This window comes from Amia ocellicauda, chromosome 11 (assembly GCF_036373705.1).
Source record: "Amia ocellicauda isolate fAmiCal2 chromosome 11, fAmiCal2.hap1, whole genome shotgun sequence".
NCBI lineage: Eukaryota > Metazoa > Chordata > Actinopteri > Amiiformes > Amiidae > Amia > Amia ocellicauda.
This window is the reverse complement of record NC_089860.1, coordinates 18,479,248-18,500,277: the sequence shown is the minus strand read 5'-3', so window position 1 is coordinate 18,500,277 and position 21,030 is coordinate 18,479,248. Positions and strand designations below refer to the sequence as shown.

The 21,030-nt window shown below is 40.9% G+C and overlaps 2 protein-coding genes and 1 long non-coding RNA gene across 3 annotated transcripts; 1 reads left to right on the top strand and 2 right to left on the bottom strand.

The window, feature by feature from the left end:
• Positions 1-756: 756 nt before the first annotated feature.
• Positions 757-2,914, bottom strand: LOC136762783 (uncharacterized). The gene is made up of 3 exons (XR_010820896.1): positions 2,844-2,914; positions 1,666-2,290; positions 757-1,393 (listed from the first exon to the last, which is right to left on the bottom strand). It is a non-coding gene; the product is annotated as an uncharacterized LOC136762783 (long non-coding RNA).
• A 52-nt stretch (positions 2,915-2,966) lies between these two features.
• Positions 2,967-13,888, top strand: kiaa1191 (KIAA1191 ortholog). The gene is made up of 9 exons (XM_066716810.1): positions 2,967-3,131; positions 4,060-4,182; positions 4,858-4,951; positions 5,264-5,451; positions 5,558-5,663; positions 6,626-6,750; positions 12,119-12,222; positions 12,348-12,496; positions 12,890-13,888. The coding sequence occupies exons 3-9, from the start codon at positions 4,924-4,926 to the stop codon at positions 13,096-13,098; spliced, it is 909 nt and encodes a 302-aa protein (XP_066572907.1). The 5' UTR covers positions 2,967-3,131; positions 4,060-4,182; positions 4,858-4,923; the 3' UTR covers positions 13,099-13,888.
• simc1 (SUMO interacting motifs containing 1) lies at positions 13,298-19,870 on the bottom strand. Its single transcript, XM_066716809.1, has 10 exons — positions 19,506-19,870; positions 17,096-18,238; positions 16,595-16,857; positions 15,885-15,954; positions 15,542-15,702; positions 15,288-15,404; positions 14,892-15,023; positions 14,645-14,801; positions 14,456-14,543; positions 13,298-14,365 (listed from the first exon to the last, which is right to left on the bottom strand). Exons 1-10 carry the CDS (start codon positions 19,629-19,631, stop codon positions 14,148-14,150), a joined length of 2,475 nt encoding a protein of 824 aa, XP_066572906.1. The 5' UTR covers positions 19,632-19,870; the 3' UTR covers positions 13,298-14,147.
• Between the last annotated feature and the right edge of the window lie 1,160 nt (positions 19,871-21,030).

The window sequence follows — 21,030 nt, the reverse complement described above, 5'->3', positions numbered from 1 at the left end:
TGCAGTTTTGGAGATGCTCTGACCCAGTCGTCTAGCCATCACAATTTGGCCCTTGTCAAAGTTGCTCAGATCCTTACGCTTGCCCATTTTTCCTGCTTCAAACACATCAACTTTGAGGACAAAATGTTCACTTGCTGCCTAATATATCCCACACACTGACAGGTGCCATGATAACGAGATTATCAGTGTTATTCACTTCACCTGTCAGTGGTCATGTTATGAGACGCACCACTGTTGCTAGGGGCGTGTTCTAGCCCAGTACAGCCACGTCATTGGTCAACCGCTGGTGAGCGCTGATTGGATAGATTCTGACTGCCTCAAAAGCAAAGGCCTGACACAAGAGTACATTTAAAAAAGGCCGTTAATATGTATGTATGTATGTATTATGAGGTCCTTCATATTTAAAGTTAGTGCGCTTTATAAATCTTACATCCCATACAGTTTTTGCTTATGTGTTAACAGTATTTGAACGTCATATAACTTTGTAAATCAGCTTTCCTTATAAACATATGTAAACATGAGACATTATCTGATAAAACGCAGGAATTTAGCTTGTATTTTGTTTCAGATCGTCATCTGCCCCGGGAATTCGATTTGGGAGTGTTTTTGTTTACAGAATGTAAATCGTGTTTAGTCCATGTGTGTCAATTGCAACGAACTGAAAGCAGCAAACTAACTGTGCATGGTCCCTAAGTGTCTTAATTTAGTTAAGTAGTTAATTTCAGCTACATATAAATTCAACACAACGTCACTGAGTAACATTTATTTATGTATTTATTTGTTTATTGATCATTTCACCAGGAAATGTACCTATTGAGACAGGGGCCTCATTTACAAGGGGGTCCTGGAACACAGAAAAACAAACAACAAATTATCAAATGTGTGGTTTAACATTTAAAAAGAAAATTCTAAAACAAAATACAAATGAATACTCAATGAACTGTCACTATTTACAGGGGCGGTGGTTCATTTTTGATGAGAGCAACATAATTGGACAGTCAATGGTGACCAACCATGGTTGCTCTTCAGATTGCTTTGCTGAACAGTAGGGGTGCTCAGGACCATTGGATTGTAGCTTTGGTCGTCCAGCAGTCTGACGCCTCTTTGACCCTGCCTTTGAGTTCCTGCAAGCAACTGCTGTGGGTTGACAGGGGATCATTGGACCTGGACATCGGGCTGCTCTTCTCAGAGAGGTAGCTCTCTAGGCTGCTAAGCTGCTTGTTTTGCCCAAAAAAAGAAAAGCTGACAGCAAGAGGGAGGGGTTTGTTTTTAACTCTCTGTATTTCCTTGCCATTGCCACCAACCCGACTGAAGTAGTCATCTTGGCTCAGCCTCATCATGCCCTTGACCATGTTCCTGATGAGCTGACTGGCTGGAAAATCAGGTAGAGTCTCTTTGGAGAGAATGAATAGGCATATTATAAGATGTAAAATAAAAGGGAGAGAGAGTCTCAGTGACACTCAAAATGGAATTCACTGTTTTAAACCTTTTGCAGTTTTGCTACATCACACAGCTTTTTAAAATAATTGTACATTTAACTAAACCCATTCTTGGTCACTTATGACATGCTGATAGTCAGCAACAACACTTGAGGTTGTCTGACCCCTCTGAGAGTCATATTTTAAACCATATACTGTACAGTTACACACGCTTAGTCTACTTCACCTGTTGGATGTCAGATGCTTTGATGTTGCATCCCTGGGCAAGGAATCTCGAACCGCTGGAATGCGTCCCAGCAGCCAAGTGCAACATCCGTCACATGCGCCTCATAGTAGGCTTCCACATGTGTTGTTAGGAGGTCAAACAGCTGGGGCAAATTTAATGCCTTTGTCCTCTGTAGGATCTTGTCCTTTCGGAGCTGCATGGCTGCCTCCACATAATTGTTCATGTCATTATCCCGGGTTGGCATGTCCTCTCTAAAGCTGCGACTGTAAAGTCTTTCTAGGTAGGTCATGAATTTCATGTATCTGCAATTAATTGAATACATGTTTTTCTACTATAGAATGTCAGAAACCATTTTTTGAAAAGTGAGGATATGGTAAGTGTGAATAGAACATAACAGCATGACAGACAGAAATCCCCCCCAAATTCCTAATTGACTGATTCTTAGCTTCCCCTCTGATATACTGCACTAACCTTACAGCAACTGGGTTTTCAAGGGGCTGCAGATAGAGGTGCTCCACCTTTTGCATCTCGCTGACAGAAAGCATGTCTTTTACAATCCTGAAGAGGGTCTGTCTGTCTGTCATGTCTATTCCATGCTCCTTACTCCACAGCCATCTCCACACTGCTTGGAGTAGGTGGAATGTACAAAACATTTATGTGCATTTATGTTTTTGTTCATTATAATATGGACTATCAAAATATGACAGTGCATTTGTCCTAGATAGAAAGTTCAATATGAGAGTTCAAAATGTCCTGATTTCACCTAGAAGAGGGATTCAAAGCTGCTTTCTGACTTCAGATTCTGAAAGGGAATCATACTTTTGCATTTTTGGTGTTTAAGAGATTTTAAGTATAGTATGTTCTTTGAACTACTTTCAAAAACAAGACCAAACCAAGTGGCATACACAATGGAAAATATGTTTAGTTTAAAATGTTGTATTCGTTTTATACTGAAACAAAAAAAAAGGAAAATCTGAAATAGTGCACCAGGAAGTCATTATAGCATATGCTAATCCTTATATAATTTTAAACCAAGTAAGCTTCCGAAATTACTATTAGACATGCTCTGTAGTGGTATGATGCAACCATAGATATAAAATATTTTTGGAATCTAGATAATCAAAGATGCTCTATATAAACATACTTACAAATCAGCCTATACACACATGCACGAATACCTTTTTCCAAGTCCCTGCAGTTGAACGCCCACCTCACAGCCCACCATGTCCGTCCGCCTCCGCGCAGCCACGCCCCCTGTCTCGTCCCCGTCGTGCGTGCGCGTGTAATCTCGCGAGAGCTGCGCTTGCAATGGCCCGCTGTCGCTTCTTTGTGGAAGTCATGGCCGGCCAGCATCATCACCATTATTGTTGTTCGCAGTACACTAAAAAGGGCGACTTCAGTGTGCGGATGAAAAACGTCTCTAATCTGGATTGTTAACCTTAAAACGCTTGGGTGCAGACCGCCAGGTTAGTGGACAGCGTCACGTATGTTGCACTTGTTTGTATGGTATTGATTCATGTAACGGGTTGTTATTGCTGTGATTCATTAGGCCGCTTGACTCCAGACCCGGAGCACCCGGCCTCGGATACTGAGTTTAACAGTGTCGTTGGCAATGTCGGGGATGACGAGAATGTAATGTTTGTGGAAATGCATGGTATTTCTTTTAATCCAGTCGTCTGGGTATTCAAGTCAAGAAACGTTATCATGATTTATATTAACATGCACCTGCTATTAAGGCAGCTATTTATAACTTGTGTGCACCAAAAGCTTTAATATAACATTTCATTATAGAATATTAATATTAGTTATGTTTTCACATTAAACAAACAAGGTGGCACACACTTCATGCATGATCGCAAAGTATAGGCCTACGTATTCGTTTGAGATACAAGTGTCTATGAATGATTGATTAAACTCGAGGTGAACAACCCCCCCACCTCAGCCATTTCTGGATATATCAACTTATATCTGGCAGCACTCACGCCAGGGTACTCTCTGCTATCCGTGACACATCACTTTCTACATGATGAGTTGCCCTCTCTGCTGATCTAGAAAACGGATGATTCAAATATGATCCACATGCATTATCAGTTGTTCCCACCAAGTTGTTCAGAGAGCCGTTTTCACACCCAGCACCTTGGTTTGCAGCTTTTAACTTAAATTTGCATTAAGTAGGGTGAGGCACTGTCCATGCATGCTTTTTTCTGTAACACATTTGTGATAAAGTAAGAAAAGTAAAGTATTGCTATGAACTATGGTTAGGTCATGTATTTGATCAGTAATGCATTTCGTAGATGTTGCATTACAGTCCAGTACTGTATACAGATACCTGTGTTGTCTCCCTGAGCTGTTTCGTGAGACAGGCTGACGTTGCTGTTCGGTCTTTCCCCCCAGCTCATCTTTCCATCCCTGTGGTCCGCGGCTCCCTCACAATGCTCTGGCAACAGGCCCCTCCTCGTCGTCTGGATCATCATCATCAACTCCTCCTGCAGGGATAACTCCATTTTTACCAGTTCGGTAAGTGGAGCTTCAAGTTCGAGTTCATGGGGCATGACCCTCTGTGTATCTAAAAGGAAACTCCAACCATTGATGTTATTGACATGAAGATAACAAGCATTGGCTGTCTGCCCTGTTAATAAGTGACTTAAGGGGCCGTTACACCACCTCTGTAACCTGAACCCTGATTATTCATTAGTCTAGGCTGTCCATATCTCGCACAACACTTCATGCTGCACTGTAGTTTTAACTACTTAACTTACAATGTGTTCTTTAGATTTGTGTCTTAACTAATAGTGCATATTTTTTCTGTTTGTAGATCTTATCTTTTTGGTTCCATTGTTGAGATTATAAATATGAAATCTGATTTTCCACTGGTGGTTTATTTTAACACTAAATAAAACCTGTGTATAGAGAACAATCTATTATAAGAAGAGGCAGGTAAAACTGCTTGAAGAACAGCAACTATCACATGTGAAATTAATGTTATTTATTACCTCACTTACTTTATGTGGGTAGGCTAAAAGTAAATATTACAAATCTGTGTCTGTCTATCTATATATATATATATATATATATATATATATATATATATATATATATATATATAATTTAAGTGTGTGTTAAATGCTTGCTTGTATAAAATGTAAACTGTGATTTAAGTCTTTTAAGTTGAAATTGATGTGTTCATCTTAGGTAAATTTCATAAGGGTTTGTTTGGCACCCTTATTCATCTGCTTCAGCGGGGTCTTCGTCGCAGCCATGGCATCCAGACCAACTGATATGCCAGGTGAGACAGTGGTCTTCCTCAAAGCTAAGTGCCTGTTACTATTGAAGGTGATGGCACAGAAGCATTTTCATGTTTGTGTCTTTGTCAGTAATGGTAATGTTTGCAATGACAGTGTAATACAGTCTATATTATGTACATAAGAGGGGGAACAATTTGAGAGAATATGTTGTCTTGTGCCAGGACTCTTTCCTAGATCCTACAAAAGAACACTTTGAGATGTAAAACTTGTTCTGTGTATTGAAGAAGAACAGTTTAGAGATTTCTCTGTCCAGGCAGTAAATGTTTTGTGTGTGTGTGTGTGTGTGTGTGTAGCCCTGGAATCAGGCACCTCAGAAGGGCTTCTTGGGCAGATGTCCCTCCCGATTGGCATGACCCGCCGTGCGTTCAGTTACGATGATGCCCTGGAGGTACCCTTGACACCCCCACCTTCTGACATCAGCACCAATGTACTGTGGAGGAAACCCCTCATTCCAGAGAGGAAATTCCAGCAATTGTCTGAGGTATTTCTAGCATTTTCTCCTATTCACCTTTTTTTAATCAGCTTTGAGAAGCTTGAGGTGTAAGGTCTAATAACTGTAATAATTGAATCTAATTATTATATTTTAGGTAGGAGAGGAATCCGGAGCCCTGTTGACCCAAGCTGCCGCTAAGCCACCGATTCCTGTAGTGAAGGCTAAAGCCACGTCCATCATTATGAACTCTCTCATCACAAGTAAGTTTTTATTTCGGGATAGATCAACTCAGCAGGCATTCATTCATTCTGCCTGAAACTTCATTCTGCCATTTTCCACCTGCATTACATTCATCAAATGCTTGAATACTATGACAGATGAAAAAGAAAAAACAAAAGAGCCATTAAAATTAAACATAAAATGGTCAAACATAAAATAGTAATACTTTGTAATAAACTTAAATGTTCTAATTCCTGATTGTTTTGTCAGATTTATAAAAATGCAGGTTCAAGAAAACCAAAAAATTTGATTTCCAACATTTCCATAGCATGTGAGACTTTCCACATGAATATTTTTGAAAGAATTTTTGAAAGAAAATTTTTGCTCCAGCTCCGGACAAAACCCTACAGCTCCGAAGCCCTGTAAAAAAACATGTATATACGTACATTTTTCACTTCTCTTCATCTGTAACTACAGCCTACAATATGTATCTGAAGGACAAATGTTACTTATTAGCTTAACATCACAGTTTTCTGGGAATATTTTGATAGCAGTGGGTGGCAATGCTCAGTATGTCTTGGTCTGTTTCTTTCCTCCCCAGTTTAAGGTTAATGCTACATTTTAAAGGGGTTATGGTGCCTTTAACAGCAAGGGTACGTTGTATTTATATAATAACATGGCAAACAAATCATTTAAAATGTAAAGTTCACCAGAATGTATCCAGCTTTACATCATAGTTATTCTTCTAATATTTTGGAAATGTTATTTGTATACTAATTCTTTCAGGCTTCTCATTTAAAATGATTACATTGGTGTGTTTTTAAATGTTATTCTTGTTGGAGAGATTTGCATTTTTCCATGTCAGTCCAAGAGCTGGCAAGAAGGATTTGGAGGGAATGGAATGGGGTCCAGTTAAGGGATTTAAGTGGATGGGATTGAGAAGGACTTTTTTGTGCATCAGCTATTTCTCTCCAATGTGGCTCATGAACTTGTGTTCTTTCAGAGCAGACACAGGAGAGCATCCAGCGCTTTGAGCAGCAGGCAGGCTTGACTGACGCCGGCTACACTCCCCACAAGGGGCTGACTGCTGAGGAGACGCGCTACCACCGGGTGGCCGAAGCGCTGCATGTGAGTATCGGCACTGACGAACCGTTAAGGACCAGCACCTGTTATTATAGCTGGTTTCCACTCTTGTTTGATCAATACATAAGCAATACAAATCTATTTTGTAAAGTATACGCTAGGGCAGGGGTCCCCAATAGCCCCACACTGGCCTGTGTGGCCTGTGTGTTTGGGAATACTCTGATTCTCTGCATATTGCATAGTGAAATAAAAAACAATACCGATTAAAAATAAATGTTAAATGGATGAGGGTAAAGTTTTTTGTTTACGTTGGGTGACTCACTCTCCTTGCCACCATGTCCACACTTCATTAGGAAAAAAACTTTGTCCATTGAGAAAAACAATAAGGAATGAATTGACACTTTCAGTCACCTGCAGTTTATGAATTTAGCATTCAAAGAATTCCAATAACATCAACTCAGTGTACACTCAATGAGTACATTTATATATGTAAAAAGCACAAAGTGCAGACTTTTCCATTCACAGTAAGGGTAAGGAACTAAGCAATCAAAATTTTGACCCATCCGCTAGTCACAAATGGATCCCTCTGTATTGACAGTTTCCCTCTCGAGTAGAAAAGGCAACATGATTGAACTTTCTAATTTACAACCAATTAGTGGGGGGAGTAAAACATCTTTGTAATCCAGGCTTTGGCCTTTTTCTTTTAAATGAATAATACAAATAATACTAGCACATTATGATATTCGTAAGTCTAAGGCATATAATTACATATTTGTACACAATGTGCTGTGCCTGCATTTTTATGCGATTTAAAATATTTTCATAAAATCTAAAACACCATAAATGAAGAGTTAGAAATGTAAATATTTTCTGCATGTAATCTGCATGTTTTAAAAGATTCATGTATACATTAGTGCAGTGAGGCTGGCTGTCTGTCTGACACTGACAGCTGCTGGGGTGTTAAAACATGACACACTGTATGGATTTTGGCTGCACACAACACAGTGGACACCGTCAAACAGCCAAATATCATCATCAAGATGAGGAGGAAGAAGTCAAATTATTCCCCTTCCCAAAAGATCGCCAATTTGCCAGTCAGTGGGCTGTCAACGTGGGTCCTAACATCAGACAGATCAACACATTTCTTGGTCGCGTTCAGTCTGATAAAAGGTCCAACGAATTCAGGTTGTGTAGCAGGCACTTCACCTCAGATATGTATCAACAGGATCTCAAAGCAGAATTAATGAGTGACTAACACAATTCAAGAAAAGTCGAGTCGGATCATACTCGCATACCGTTACAAGCTTACTGATAAACGCACACCGAGGTCTGATTTGTACTCTGCGATTAGCGGTCAAAGTGTTATTTAGTTTATAATAAAGTAAATTATTTGTCAGTGACGGTTAAAATGGGATGATTTACTCTGAGGTAGTGAGTGTCCAGTAACGCTATATTCAGTGAAGTGAGTTCATACACATTGTGATAGGTTTGTTTTTGAACAGGGAAAACGGTACAGAAGTACAGAAGAAAAGGTCCCTTCTCTCAAAGGTGTTTAATTTAGGCTGGTGTCAATGGATGTGGCGATTGATTTTCCTACTGCGAACACAAGAAAGATCTAAATAAGGAGATTAAAATTATCCATTTAATTTACATCCTACATAGATCTATAACAAGATGAACAGAACACCAGCTAAAATGCATATTGTCAAGCAATAAATTCACATTAAAGAAATCTTTACTCTCTCTGGTACACACACATTCAAATTTGAAGTGCTTTATTGTAATGAAAAACCAGTGTTTCCAGTGCTATAATTTAAATATTTATAATGTACTTAAAGTGGACCGTCTATGTTGGCGAAACAGTGTTGATGTTTATTTTGCTATGTTTTGAATATTGCTATAGGCTACCTGTACTGCTATATATTACATTAATTTGATTATTAATATGTTCGTTTAAGTAAAATGTTTTGTGATTTTTTTTCCCCCCATTGTTCAATATTATTTCTTATTTAAAATACGATGTAAAATAATGAACCGACTCGATTCAGATATTTAAAGTTATATACATACATTTCCTCCCCCTTTCTCTCTGGAATGAACAGAGATGCTGTTCGCTGCAGGAATCAAATTATTAGTGTTGCAAGACAGTCACTCCCTGAGTCACGGCAGAGCATTTAAAATGTAGCCTTACTGCTCAAAAAGGTAAAACCTGACATGGTTGCTAGGCCTATATTTATATTGAAACAATATTAATAAGATACAATTCACTTAAATCGGCTTATCCACTGCAATACCTTTTGCTTGTAGACACCAGGCTAGCCTGAAGGCAGTCCAGGCCGTAACTATGTCGCGTTTGTACATAACCTCCTTTTGAAATCCAAAAAGGCACTACCCATAGGGAGAAAAAGTGAGCCACAACCCATACAAAATTGAGAATAACTTTAAAATTGAACATACTGTGTCAGATGCCTAATAGCTGTATATATTACAATTACATACTAACAGAATTAAGATAATGCATTTATAGTACCTCTTAGTGATGGTAACAGATTATTTTGTGCATGCATTCCTGTTTAAAATGGTTTAATATACCAGATTCTGGTATAATGTGTAGGCTATGTATCTGTAAGGTATAAATCTCAAAAGGCCATGCGGTCTGATGGATGTATACCATGCCTGCGGTGGTAACCATCCCTAGAAGTGGTGAAGGGTTAATATGAATGATCACTTTTCTTTAATATGTGTAATCATTTCCTTTATTTTGTGTGTTAGAATAACTTAAGTTACGTGCAAGGAGCACACTGTCCTTTTGTTCAGTGTCTTGTGAACTGAGAACATGCTGAATTAGGTGGAAACAAGACCTTTATACCAGGGGCTGAGTAGCTCCTATATCCTGGGCTGAGATAAAAGGTTCTAGTTTGAGAATTGAGCAAGTTGTGGAATTTTCCCAGGCAGTCACTATTATGCAAAACTGTATTTTATTATTGGTGGTTTTCCTTCGGTATCACTGTCTACCCCAATGGGAAGACAGAGGACCGCCCTCTCCCTGTGTAGAAGGCCTCTTCTGGTGGGTAATAGACCTGCTTGTAACCAGGAAATCTGTGCGGTCCAAACCAGAAGCAGGGTCTCCGCGTGAATTCATCCGTACATAAAGCTGGTTGACTGAAACTCCTGTCGCAAGAATTTCTTTCCAGCAACATGTATATCCCAAGAACTGCACGTCTCGAAGTGGTTTATCCCTTATATATAAGGGCTACTTGCCAGTTGCGAATTGGGAATAAGGCAAGCTGCTTAGGTAAGCCTTCCTTGTGTCCTTACTTTTTTGGGTGGGAGGAAACTAACACACATTAATTGACCTCGTCAGCGCTCATCACTCTTGGTCTTGAAGAGCCACAGCCCTGCAAAACTTGATTGATTGAGTCAATAATTGGTTAATTTAAACAACTACTGTAGGGGCTCAAGGGATCTGAAACCCTGTAGACCCTGTGCCTCTGCAGGACTAGCGATGAGGACTAGTCTCACACTCAAAAAGTCAGTTTATGCTTTGCAATGCTATAGTATGTTTTATAGTGTTTTTTTAAGACGAATTTCCAAGTATGCAGTTTTTGCCTGCATCTTATTAAGTATAATATAAATATAAACTCCACTAAACGCATTAAAAACTGTACTCCAGCGTGCGAGCAGTACAAGTCGTGTGACATCTGTACAATGGCTGTGTGTTTTAGTTCTGCAAAGCCTGAGCAAGTGGGTGTAAGAGGCTAGTGCTGGTAACCAGGCAACCCCGTGGAAGGAGGCAGGTCTGCTTTGAAAAGCAGCAGCCAATCCCAGATCAGCTCGGGGACATGTGATCTGTAGGCCATTTCAGTGGCTTAGCTGAAAAACAGCACAAAAAAGAAAGAAAACATGAGCACTAAGAGGATGGCAATCTGGCATCACATGGAGGAAAATATGCATATTAAAAGGTTTATTTTTCAAATAATTTGATTTATAGATCTATATTGCATGTTCTGTGCGGGGAAAACATTGTTTTATGCAATACAATGTGAAGGGTTTACAATTATGGTCGAGGCCTAGTCTGTTGGTGAAGCCTGGGGCTTAAGTGGCTCATTTATCTGGGGATAGGGCTAGTTCTGTACACTGTGAGCAGTTACTGTTCGTCTAGTTGTAGATTTTCTTAATGATGCATGACAGGAAAATAGTGCATTGTGCCTTTGTTCTGGAACATGCTTATTTCAATGTCTTTAGATCTACACCCTATGTGCCATTATGTACATTTAAACAGAAATGTAGAGGTGTGCTTTTTCATATCTGGTTATGTATATCGGTATCTGTTAATAAATCAACTGCGATTTTCCATCCATGATCATGGTTAGAAGCAGTATGATGTATGTGTATTTAATGAGTAATTGTATGAGATTTGTATTTTTTCAGTATTTATTTTCCTCCTATGTTTAACTTGTGCCAGTTATATTCTGACTCTTTACACTATAGGCATAGGATACAATGTATTTTTCTCTGGTACTTTCAAGTCCAATACTGCTAACCACCCATTCTCTCTAACAAACAATACTGTGGCTGTCAGGATCTTTAAACTGCATTTCAGAGTCCAATTTTATTATAAATTGTAATTTTCCTTTTACTATCAAATATTATATAGTTTTACAAAAATACAAATCTATAAATTAGACCTTTTTAAAACAGTTTAAATAAATCATTAAAGCACATTGTACTATGCATATTCTGCACCTCTGTGTATTTTTCTTTGGTTGTCTCTAAAACAACAAACTTTAAAATTGCATTCCTTATTTTGTTTCACAAAACTACCTTTTGCCCAAATTAATATCTTGAATGTTTACGGACTAAGATATTTTAGGATATTTTTTTTGTTTACATTTGCGGTATTTTGAGGTAGACCTATAGCTCTTGTATAATTTATTCATCACCCCTGCTATATTTGAATGTGTAGAGACAGACTGTCAGAACTATGTTGAATACCTTTTTAAATCTGGATGCATATGTGGCACTGTCAAAATATAAGGGGGAAACAGTCTTTGTGCGTCTGCAAGGCACTCACCTGCTTAAATCGTGTTTGGAATAGACTAGCAATTATGGGTGGAAGATTGCATCTCATTCCTTGCACATAATCTGTACTGGCAGGAATTAATCAAGGTGTGTGCACATATGATCACTAGAGTTTATTTATGATGATTGGCCTGCCTATGTCAGAGTTTAATCTCTATCTTTGTCATTAGGATACACCTGCCAAGTTTCCCAATTATTCTGAACACAGGAGCTTGCTCTAGCAATGCCTAATTTTTAGATGGTTTTAAATATTTTGTGTGACCTGTTTACATTTCCCAAATGCCATCAGTCCCATCTTAACACATTTGTATTCTATTGTGCGTGAGAGCAGAAGCTGAAGATGCAGAGTGGGGATTCCAAAGAGGACAAGCAAGCATCATCAGCACAGTCTACCCCCAGTGGGACCCCCCAAACCTCTCCAAAACAGAAACGCAGGTACAAACCCTCACGTGCATTTTCAACCCACGTTTGTATTGAAATGTGATGTTATTTGCAAAACACCTTGTCCCAAGATTATGAAATGTACTGTTCTGTCTGCTATTCTTCTACTTGATGCTCAGGGGCTGGTTCAGCCAGGGCTCGACAACATCCCTCACCAGTTCTGAGTTCGGCAGTGCCAATTCCAGTGTAGACATGGGCGGAGGGGAAACCGACAAGTGGAGCATCTTTGGGCCTCGACCGGTTGTGCAGAAATCTACCACTGACCCAGGTATGACATTGGATCTGTTCAGTTTAAAACCCTACTACGATGTGCCTGAATCAGTCTGTTGTAGTTTTGGGGCAAGAAGCATTTGTCATGTATTTAAATGGACCCGAATTTAAAACCTCAGACATGACACTGTGCAGTAACATGGTAGAGCACTTTCAATGTAAATAACAGTTTAAATGGTAAATTCCAGTATATTTCATGGGAGCTGATAAAGACAATGTATATGTTTCATTTCTGCATTTAAAGGTGTTTAAAAATAACTGATGGAAATTTGGTTTTCCACTAATGCCATAAGAGTTAGTCCACCTTTTGACTGGTGTCCAGTGCTTGTGTTAGTTGCTTTCTAGGGTCTCCATAAACATACATGGTAATGGAGTGTCACTGTTCTTGCAGGAGGGTATGCCCTGCAGGCGTACCGGGGCGCTCAGAAGCCGACCCCCATGGAGCTAATGAAAGCACAAGCCACCCGGATGGCCGAAGACCCCGCCAACCTGAAACCACCCACGATGGATGTCCCGGGCATGGAGGGCAGGAGGCAAGCTCCCCGCTCGCACAAACTCAAGCCTCGAGACATGAATGTGCTCACCCCTTCTGGCTTCTAGCAACATTCCCTCTGAACAGTCACGCAGGCCTGCTGCTCCCCTCAAACACCCCTCCAGGAACTGCTTGGATACCCACCCTCGACACAAAAGGTGTTACCCCAACCCTGGTGCTTTGTCATAATTCCCATTTCATTCCTTGTCAATCTGAAAAGGATTCATCATTTAGATCTCTTCTAGGAAGCATTATAGATCACCAAAGTAAAAATAAAGTATTTATTTCTCCCTTTACAATGTGACTTTTTTTGTGTGACAAGTGACCTAATTGAATGGTCGGAACCCTCTCATTAATAGCGAGGTAGTGCAGCCAGCAGCACATTGATTGAGTGGTAGTCTCTCAGTGTAGCCGTTCCTCTGCATGGTGGTGGACCACTCGCTCATGTTCCCATTTCCCCCACAGACCCGTTTAACTGGAAGAGTAATTATGCTGATGCTTGTAACAATGACTGTAATGAAATGCTTAGTCAGGGCTACAATGTGGTCTGCTTCCATCTATTATTTAGGTTAGGTGGGGTAGCTAAAATAATTTCATTTATTGGTTGTCTTCAGCATCACCCAAATCGATTTTAGAGGGATCTCCTGTCTACCATTTGAAATTAGTTTTGTGTATATATAAGTGGTAGATAGTTGTGATGCACATAGTACTCTGAAGGATAAGACATTGTGGCATTAACCTTTTAATTTGGACTGTAACTAGTGCAGTTTTGTCTTAAGTGCTCACTTATTTTCATATTTGGTTTTTGAAATTGTATGAGATGTTTGTGATGTCCAAATAAATTAAATCCTAACATGACTATTCTCATTTATACTGTAGGGGAAGATCTGCTTGTGTGTTTATTTAAATATAGCCAAATGAGGGCGGGGGGGTTTGCTCACTTCAAGACTTTCCTGCCTTGAGGGAGAAACAGCCAGTAGATTTGATATGCAGCCATCTGAGTCTGCTCTGCAAAATGTATTCTTGTGTATGAAGTTTTAATTAGTGGTACAAAAATATACAATTTCCCCATTAGAGGTCAGTCTCCCTTCTCATATTAAAACTTTAAAAGCAAGCATTAACTATCCTTAAAAACGACTTCCATTAAGAGAGACTGGAAGAGAGCTGTACGCTCCTCCAGTTGTGAATTCATAGGCGCGCCCAGGGCGTCGGACACTCGGCTGTGAAACCCCCGCGTGGCATCCTGCACGGCACGCAGGCTGATCTTGTCGTGCTCTGTGACGATGGGCAGTGTGCTGGTGCTGGTGCGCTCAGTGACGGAGCATCTCAGGTGAGCTGGGGGGACAGGACACACGACAGGGTCACAGCAGTCCAGTGACAACACGCCCAGGCAGAAACCCTTCCAGAGAGTGTCAGCTTCCTTACCAGCGGTTACCTCCCCATAGCTGACGAACAGCATGAACAGCAGATGCAGAAGTTCATTCCACCGTCGCCACTGGTCTGCAATGCCATCCTGGGGGAAAAGGGAAAACATGATCAGGAAGACAACCATGCAGGTCAGTCAAAGGCTGCATTGCAATGGGTCACAGTGTGCCAGAGTCAGGAAACACCTACTGTAGGATCTGAAGGGAGGGTTGTGTTTTGGAAGAAGTGAAGCAGGAGATTCAGGGACATGGGCATCTTTGTTTTTTGTGGGCAGGCATGGTCCAGCAACAGCTCAGCCAGTTTGCACTGCAGTAACTTGCTCTCCATGGTCTTCAGCAGCAGTAATCTAGGAGCAGGAGAGATGAATGCAGAATTTAACCCAACAGTTAACTGTGTATCGGTTCTACATTGTTACAGATTTTTAATGTGTGCTGACCTGTGGCGTCGGTGGGGAACAATGCTAATGAGTGTGTGGAACATTTCAAGGGAGACTTTACTGGAGCTGCAGGTCGGGGAGCGGTCCACCTCTATGGCCAGGGCCAGCATCTTCTGGAGAAGAAACGCTATCCTGCAGAGGACGACAGGAGATGGGTTCAGATTGTGTAATCAGTTCCATGCATCAGAGAAACTACATTATTTTCAAAAAGTGCGCATTGATTTAGGATTTTAAAGATTACAAACCAGAATGGCCTTCATCCTTTATGTACTAAATACATAAAGGAAACTTTGGGTCATTACTTTTAATGTTTGTTGGTTTATTTACCCAGTACCTTCCAGAAGCCATTGTTGACATTTTCCCACCTCCCATTTTATAAAACCAGTAATGTCTTACTTTAGATTGTCATCTCTTTCCCGTTTCCTCCATTTATCCCCTTCATTGGTCGGTTCCTTGATCTCCGACTCGTTGGAGGCATTTATGACAGCGGTTATAAGCCAATTCACCACATCTCTGTGGGGGTAAGAAAGAAAAAATGAGCCCAAATATAAGAACGTTATGCTGTGTACTGGATCTTCAATTGAACATCATTGTTGGTATCGTATCCCAGTGTTGCTTTCACCGATCTCACAATGGAAGTGTCTGCGCACCTGACGTGTGGAAACTTCCTATCGCAAGAGAGCGTGGCCTTGGCGATGGAGCGGTGTAGTTCCTGCATTGCCAACCTCCTATGGAAGTCATCCTCCAAGGTTTGGACTACATAGGTCAGAAACATGCATAGAACAGCGGGAACTGGCTTTTTCACACGTTCCTAAGAGACAAATTGTAAAACACTGGGTAAAAAAAAAAAAAGAATATAGTAGCCTTCATAGATGTTGAAAGTGGTTTAAAATTTCAAAGCACTTCAGAGGCTTTTTCAGACTCCAGGTATGAGCAAATGAAAAGGGATTTGAATCAGCCAAGCTGGATAATAATTGGCAGGGTGGGTCCTACCTTTTCATCCATTACAGATGTTAGAAGCTCCCAGTCCCACTGTACTGTACTCAGCTTAGCTGGATGTAACCTACAACAGGAAACACAAACCATTTAATTCACTGGATATCTAGTAAAACTACAAAACAAAGCTTGTGCCAATCTTACTGGATATAATTTCCCTGTGAACACATACAGCTGGGTTTGACCTGAGATAGAAAGCAACAATATCTCAAGGCAGGGTTTGCTAGACTTGGGGGACCACTGTCTCTCCAGATTGCTTCATCACATAGAATAAATCACACACACTGTCTAATTTGCTTGGTAAGAACATTGTTTAAGCTAAACTCATTTCAATTGGCCCTGGAATATAGAATTAACCCCATATCAAGTACTGGGCACTTAGGTGAGCCGTTTCAAGAATCAAGGGTCTGGAATTCAACTCGAGTACACTTATGGGAGCGCTTAGATTGAGTGAACAGAATGATTTTCCAGTCAAACTTTTAATAAACGGTTGCTCTTTTCTCACTGACTGAACAATAACATGAAAGGTAGCCACTTTCAGGAACCAAGGACTCAACAGAATAAAGTAAAAAGTAAAGCTAAGGAAAACAGTTAATAATTCTAAACAATTAAGGGTTTGGTTAAAGAAAACTAGAGACACTGGTTGCTAAAGATTAGAATTCAGAAACCCTTCCCCAAGGCACCAAAAAAAAGGCATGTTTACTCACTGCTGGATCTTCATAATTAGGTTGTAGGCCTCAGTCGCCAAGATTTGGCAGTCTGAGTCCAGCAGGAGGTTTCGGAGAACATGGGAGACGATATCACGAGGCGGGTAAAAGCGGGGATGAAGGAAGTCAAACAGAAACTGCAAGGTGCCCTCAGGGTAGTTCTCCTCCATCGTGGTGTGGACAAGACGCAGACTCCGGAGAGACATCGGCTCTGGCTTGCCAGAGTCCTCCTCATCCTCAGACTGACTGAGATCACAATCCTCCTGCAACACCATCAAATAAATATGATCATTAGAATATATTCCATGATAGAAGACCTTTCATTTTTCCTTAGGGCAATTTGAAACCGTACCGTGTACTGGCATACAGGAGGTACAGTAGCCCAAAAGACCATGAAATAATTTCTGGTAATCAAAAAATAATGCAAAATTCTTCAGTTTTATAGTTTTTAAATTAGAACAGATGCAGAACTAAAGAAAATGCTAAATGTGCTCATCCTACCTCCTCTCCCTGAACATCACCTGCCATTCTCCCAGGATAGAGGTCTTGGACAGGCAATCCTGTGAGCAGCTTCAACTTTTTCAGCCCACTTCGGGAAACATAGCAGCGCTCTTTTCGCTTGACACCCCTCACACCCTGTTCTGACTCAGTGTCGGACAGCTCGACACTCCTACTTTCCTCCAGCTTTGGGCTCGGCTGAGGACTCCTACTTGAATGGCTACCACAAGAGTCAAAGACCTGGTCTATCCCATCAGTGGCGAATAAACTACTGGGGCTATCCAAGGTCAGGTCCACATCCTCCTGAAGCCAGTCAGGGGAATCGCCAGCTAGAATCTCAGTGGAGGTCGGGCTACTTGGTTCTCCAACTTTCTGCTCATCAGCAGGAGGACTGGCGAGGAAGGTTGATTCAGGACAATCCTGTTTTACATTCTCCTGCAACTCATCTTGCTTTGGAGAAGGCGTCTTGTTTCCGGTGAGCTCATATAAGCATGTCCACATGCTATCACTGCTTCCGGAGCAGGGCCTCTCAGGTTGACCCTCATCGATTTGCAGGCTTCCATAAGACTCTGCAGAAACTGTTTCCAGGACTGGTTCGTGATAAGCAGGTTGTGGGTTAAATAGTTGTTTGGTATGGTAGGGCTCATTATGTTGGTAGGCGCCCTCCCCTTGTCCTTCTTCCATATCATCTGAAAACACAGCCATGTCTCCATCGCTGGAGTAGCATGGGGTACGACTGCCCAGAGATGCAGAGCCACCGGAGTAGTTTGGGGTGTGCTCACCTATATGCTCAATCTCCTCCTTCTTTTCCTCCTCCCACTGTATGCTGGTAGCAGAACACCACTCCGGGTGCGGCAAATCAAACGGCAACTCGTCCAGGAAGCTGTACTGAGGGAGAGTAGGGGAGGACATGTCTGACTCCAGAAGTTCACTGAGGGATCGTACCGAGGGAATGTCGAGGTCTTCCATTGTCTTCTCGCTCGTTAACTCATCTAGGATCCCGTTCCTCTCCTCCACCTTCAAACACTGTGGTCCTGCATCGGACTTCTCAGGACTGCTCTCACTCAGGTCAACCAGTTCCACAGTTCCTCCTTTCCGTTTTGTAAAAGCCCACGGATGGGAATAATCTGTTAAATCGATCAAAGGCTTAAGGAAAGCACAAAACACAAGAAAGACATGTTTTTTGTTAGTAGCTACAAATATAAGTAACGTAATTATTGAAAGCATTAAAATGAAAAAGCATGTGTGTTTTCTTGCAGATTAACTACAATGAACTACAGGGCAAATCACAGTAATTTAATATATTTGTATTTCTAAACTGTATACTCTATATGATGTTTACAGAAATGTACTTTAAATATCTGAATCTGAGAAAAACCCAGTACATACATTAATTTAATTAAATTTAAAAATACAGCATTGAGGTATTTTTGTTGCAGACAAACCCAAACATGCAACCCAAAGACAAATAAGCGCTTGTTAGCCATAAGAGGACTCATTTAAACACACTACCCTTCCTTTCTTGGAGTTGTCTACAAAACAACATTTCAAAATATTTTCAAATGACACGGTTTCGCTTTTAAGGAAAACAGGTCATTCAATGACATTTGGTGCATTGTGGGCATCATAAGAGACATTCAGAGAGATGATCACTCGAATTTTAACTTTAGTCATGGTTAAAACGCCAGAAAAATACAGTAGCCTATATAGCTAGATCTACAGACTTCAAATTGTCCACAAAAAAAAAAAAAATCCTTCAGGAATTTAGGTGAGTTTCTGTCATCAAAACCATATTATTGAATCTGATACAGCAGTTAAATTATACATATTACAGTGAATATAGTATATTGTAAATCATTTAATCCTTGTCATTTGGACAAAAACAACGTATTCATTATCTAACGACCTTTTTTTTTTCTCTAAGTAATGGGTAAGGTCACTGATTGATTAATAATTCACTTCATAATACTAATATGCAACAGGCATTAAAGCGATGTAAACACCCACCTCTCGGCGCAGAGCGCAGACGCGTTCAAATGAACACGTGATTGCACCTGCAATGGCAGCAGGGTTTGAAAACCGCGGGTGCGAGAACGCGGCTGTTATTATTATAATGCAGAGCGACTGACAGCTGCTGCACAGAGGCCACCTTACTCACACGATTAGACTGAACCCACGACCCTGCACTCATCTGACCTCTTACCAAGACATGTATGCGCTGTTCCTGTACAACAACGGACCAGGGGATGCAGATCTATAATAACAATCATTATTGTTGTTGTTGTTGTTGTTGTTGTTGTCACGTCGCACGCGTGACCTCTGACGCATGCGTGACCCCAGCCCGGGCACTGCGGGGCTACAGCGGATCAATGGCAGCGCAGGGGGAATGAAGAGAAACACAAGCCGGGCTTACCGGAGCAGTGCGTGCCGCGGGGAGCTCGGGGGTCCTCTCACCGTCATCCGAGCCTCTCAAAATACTGAGCACCTCCACGTCCGAGTCCTCCTCGCTGCCGGAGCTGATCGCTATGATGTCTGCCATGGCACTATGCGGAAGTAGCAGGACACAACTTCATAGCTTACACGAAGGCCCAGTAAGAGCACAAACACCGGCCATGCTATACAGCTCGCGTTTAAAGGGCTGTGCGGAGCGGGTGACAGCCGGCCCGGCTCGGCTCGGCTCGGCTCGGCTCCCGGCGCAGGGCTGTCCGCCACGGTGCTCCTGCCAGCTGTCTGCCGCGGTGCTGTTTGGTGTCCCATGATCCCTTGTGAGGCAACAGCGCCGCCGACGCGGAAGGAGGCGACAGCGGGGAGCGGCGTCCTGATGACGAGGGCACTGTCAAAGACTGTCAAAGACTGTTTTTAATGTATACGTTAATTGAGGAAGCAGTGGCGCATGGATGGTGTTTTGGTATACTGATTTGCTTCTATTCTTCAATAGTGTGCTTTTCTATGGATGTTAACAATGGTACTAGTCTGGGGGAAGCCTCCGCAGCGCCATATACGGAAGTTATATGAATCTATATCCCTTAAACACACTGCTAACACTCATACTACCCAAAGTCAATTTTGTACCAATATACATGGCATTGTTGTTTGATTTTAACACGCATAACAAAACTGTTTCTTGAGTATTCATGAACATGTGTGGCGCGCAAAATCGCACAATACACTATACTGTACATTTATATTATGAAATAAGTTTGCAATAAGTACACATATTTCACCTAGATTTATAATTGATTAATTAGACACAAAGAGCCTGCTTGCAGAGGAAGTGTAATCTTTGTATAATCATTGTTTACCCAATAGACAACATTTTTAAACCTGCCAAATATTTACAAAAGGGTGTAATGCAGTGCATGAAACAATATTTCATACATTTTGTATACAGCTTCCTCTTTACAATGCAATGGTAGGCTACATATCAATTTATATTGTATATTGTTAATAATGATTTGTTAGGCATTGTGCTGTGGTGTAATTTGACAGGAGTGTTCCTGTGTATAAATTTAACATTTGAGTAAAGTCTATTGTATCTTAGTAATGTACGTTAATTATATTACTATACTTATAGTACTGTATGATTATAATTAACGTGTCTTTGCTCCAATTCCACACATTATGTAAACAGTGAAGTGAAGTGAAAAATGTATATTACATTATTAAAAAATAAAATAAAAATCAGGACATGAACAGACTTGGTTGGAAATGTTTCCAGCAGAGGGCAATATGCTACAGGACTCCAAATACAATCCCTTGTCAAACTGAGTCTCAGGATTGTGGAAGTGGAGTCATTTATAAGGGGAAAAATAACACTTGTTTTCAGAATTGCCTTTCAACGGAGCATGTTGGATTACAAAAAACTGAGCCTGTGAAGAAAACTGAGATCAGACTTTCAGAACTTCTTTTCAGATTTGAAAAACTCCAAATCAGCAGGA

Bases quoted from the DNA above. Each gene is read 5' to 3' on its own strand.
- kiaa1191 (XM_066716810.1), top strand. From the start codon at position 4,924: ATGGCATCCAGACCAACTGATATGCCAG. The intron at 4,952-5,263 runs GTGAGACAGTGG...GTGTGTGTGTAG, and splicing joins CAGACCAACTGATATGCCAG to CCCTGGAATCAGGCACCTCA. The intron at 5,664-6,625 runs GTAAGTTTTTAT...GTGTTCTTTCAG, and splicing joins TATGAACTCTCTCATCACAA to AGCAGACACAGGAGAGCATC.
- simc1 (XM_066716809.1), bottom strand. From the start codon at position 19,631: ATGGCAGACATCATAGCGATCAGCTCCGGCAGCGAGGAGGACTCGGAC. The intron at 18,239-19,505 runs GTAAGCCCGGCT...GCTTTCCTTAAG, and splicing joins CCGCGGCACGCACTGCTCCG to CCTTTGATCGATTTAACAGA. The intron at 15,703-15,884 runs GTAGGACCCACC...TTTGTCTCTTAG, and splicing joins CATCTGTAATGGATGAAAAG to GAACGTGTGAAAAAGCCAGT.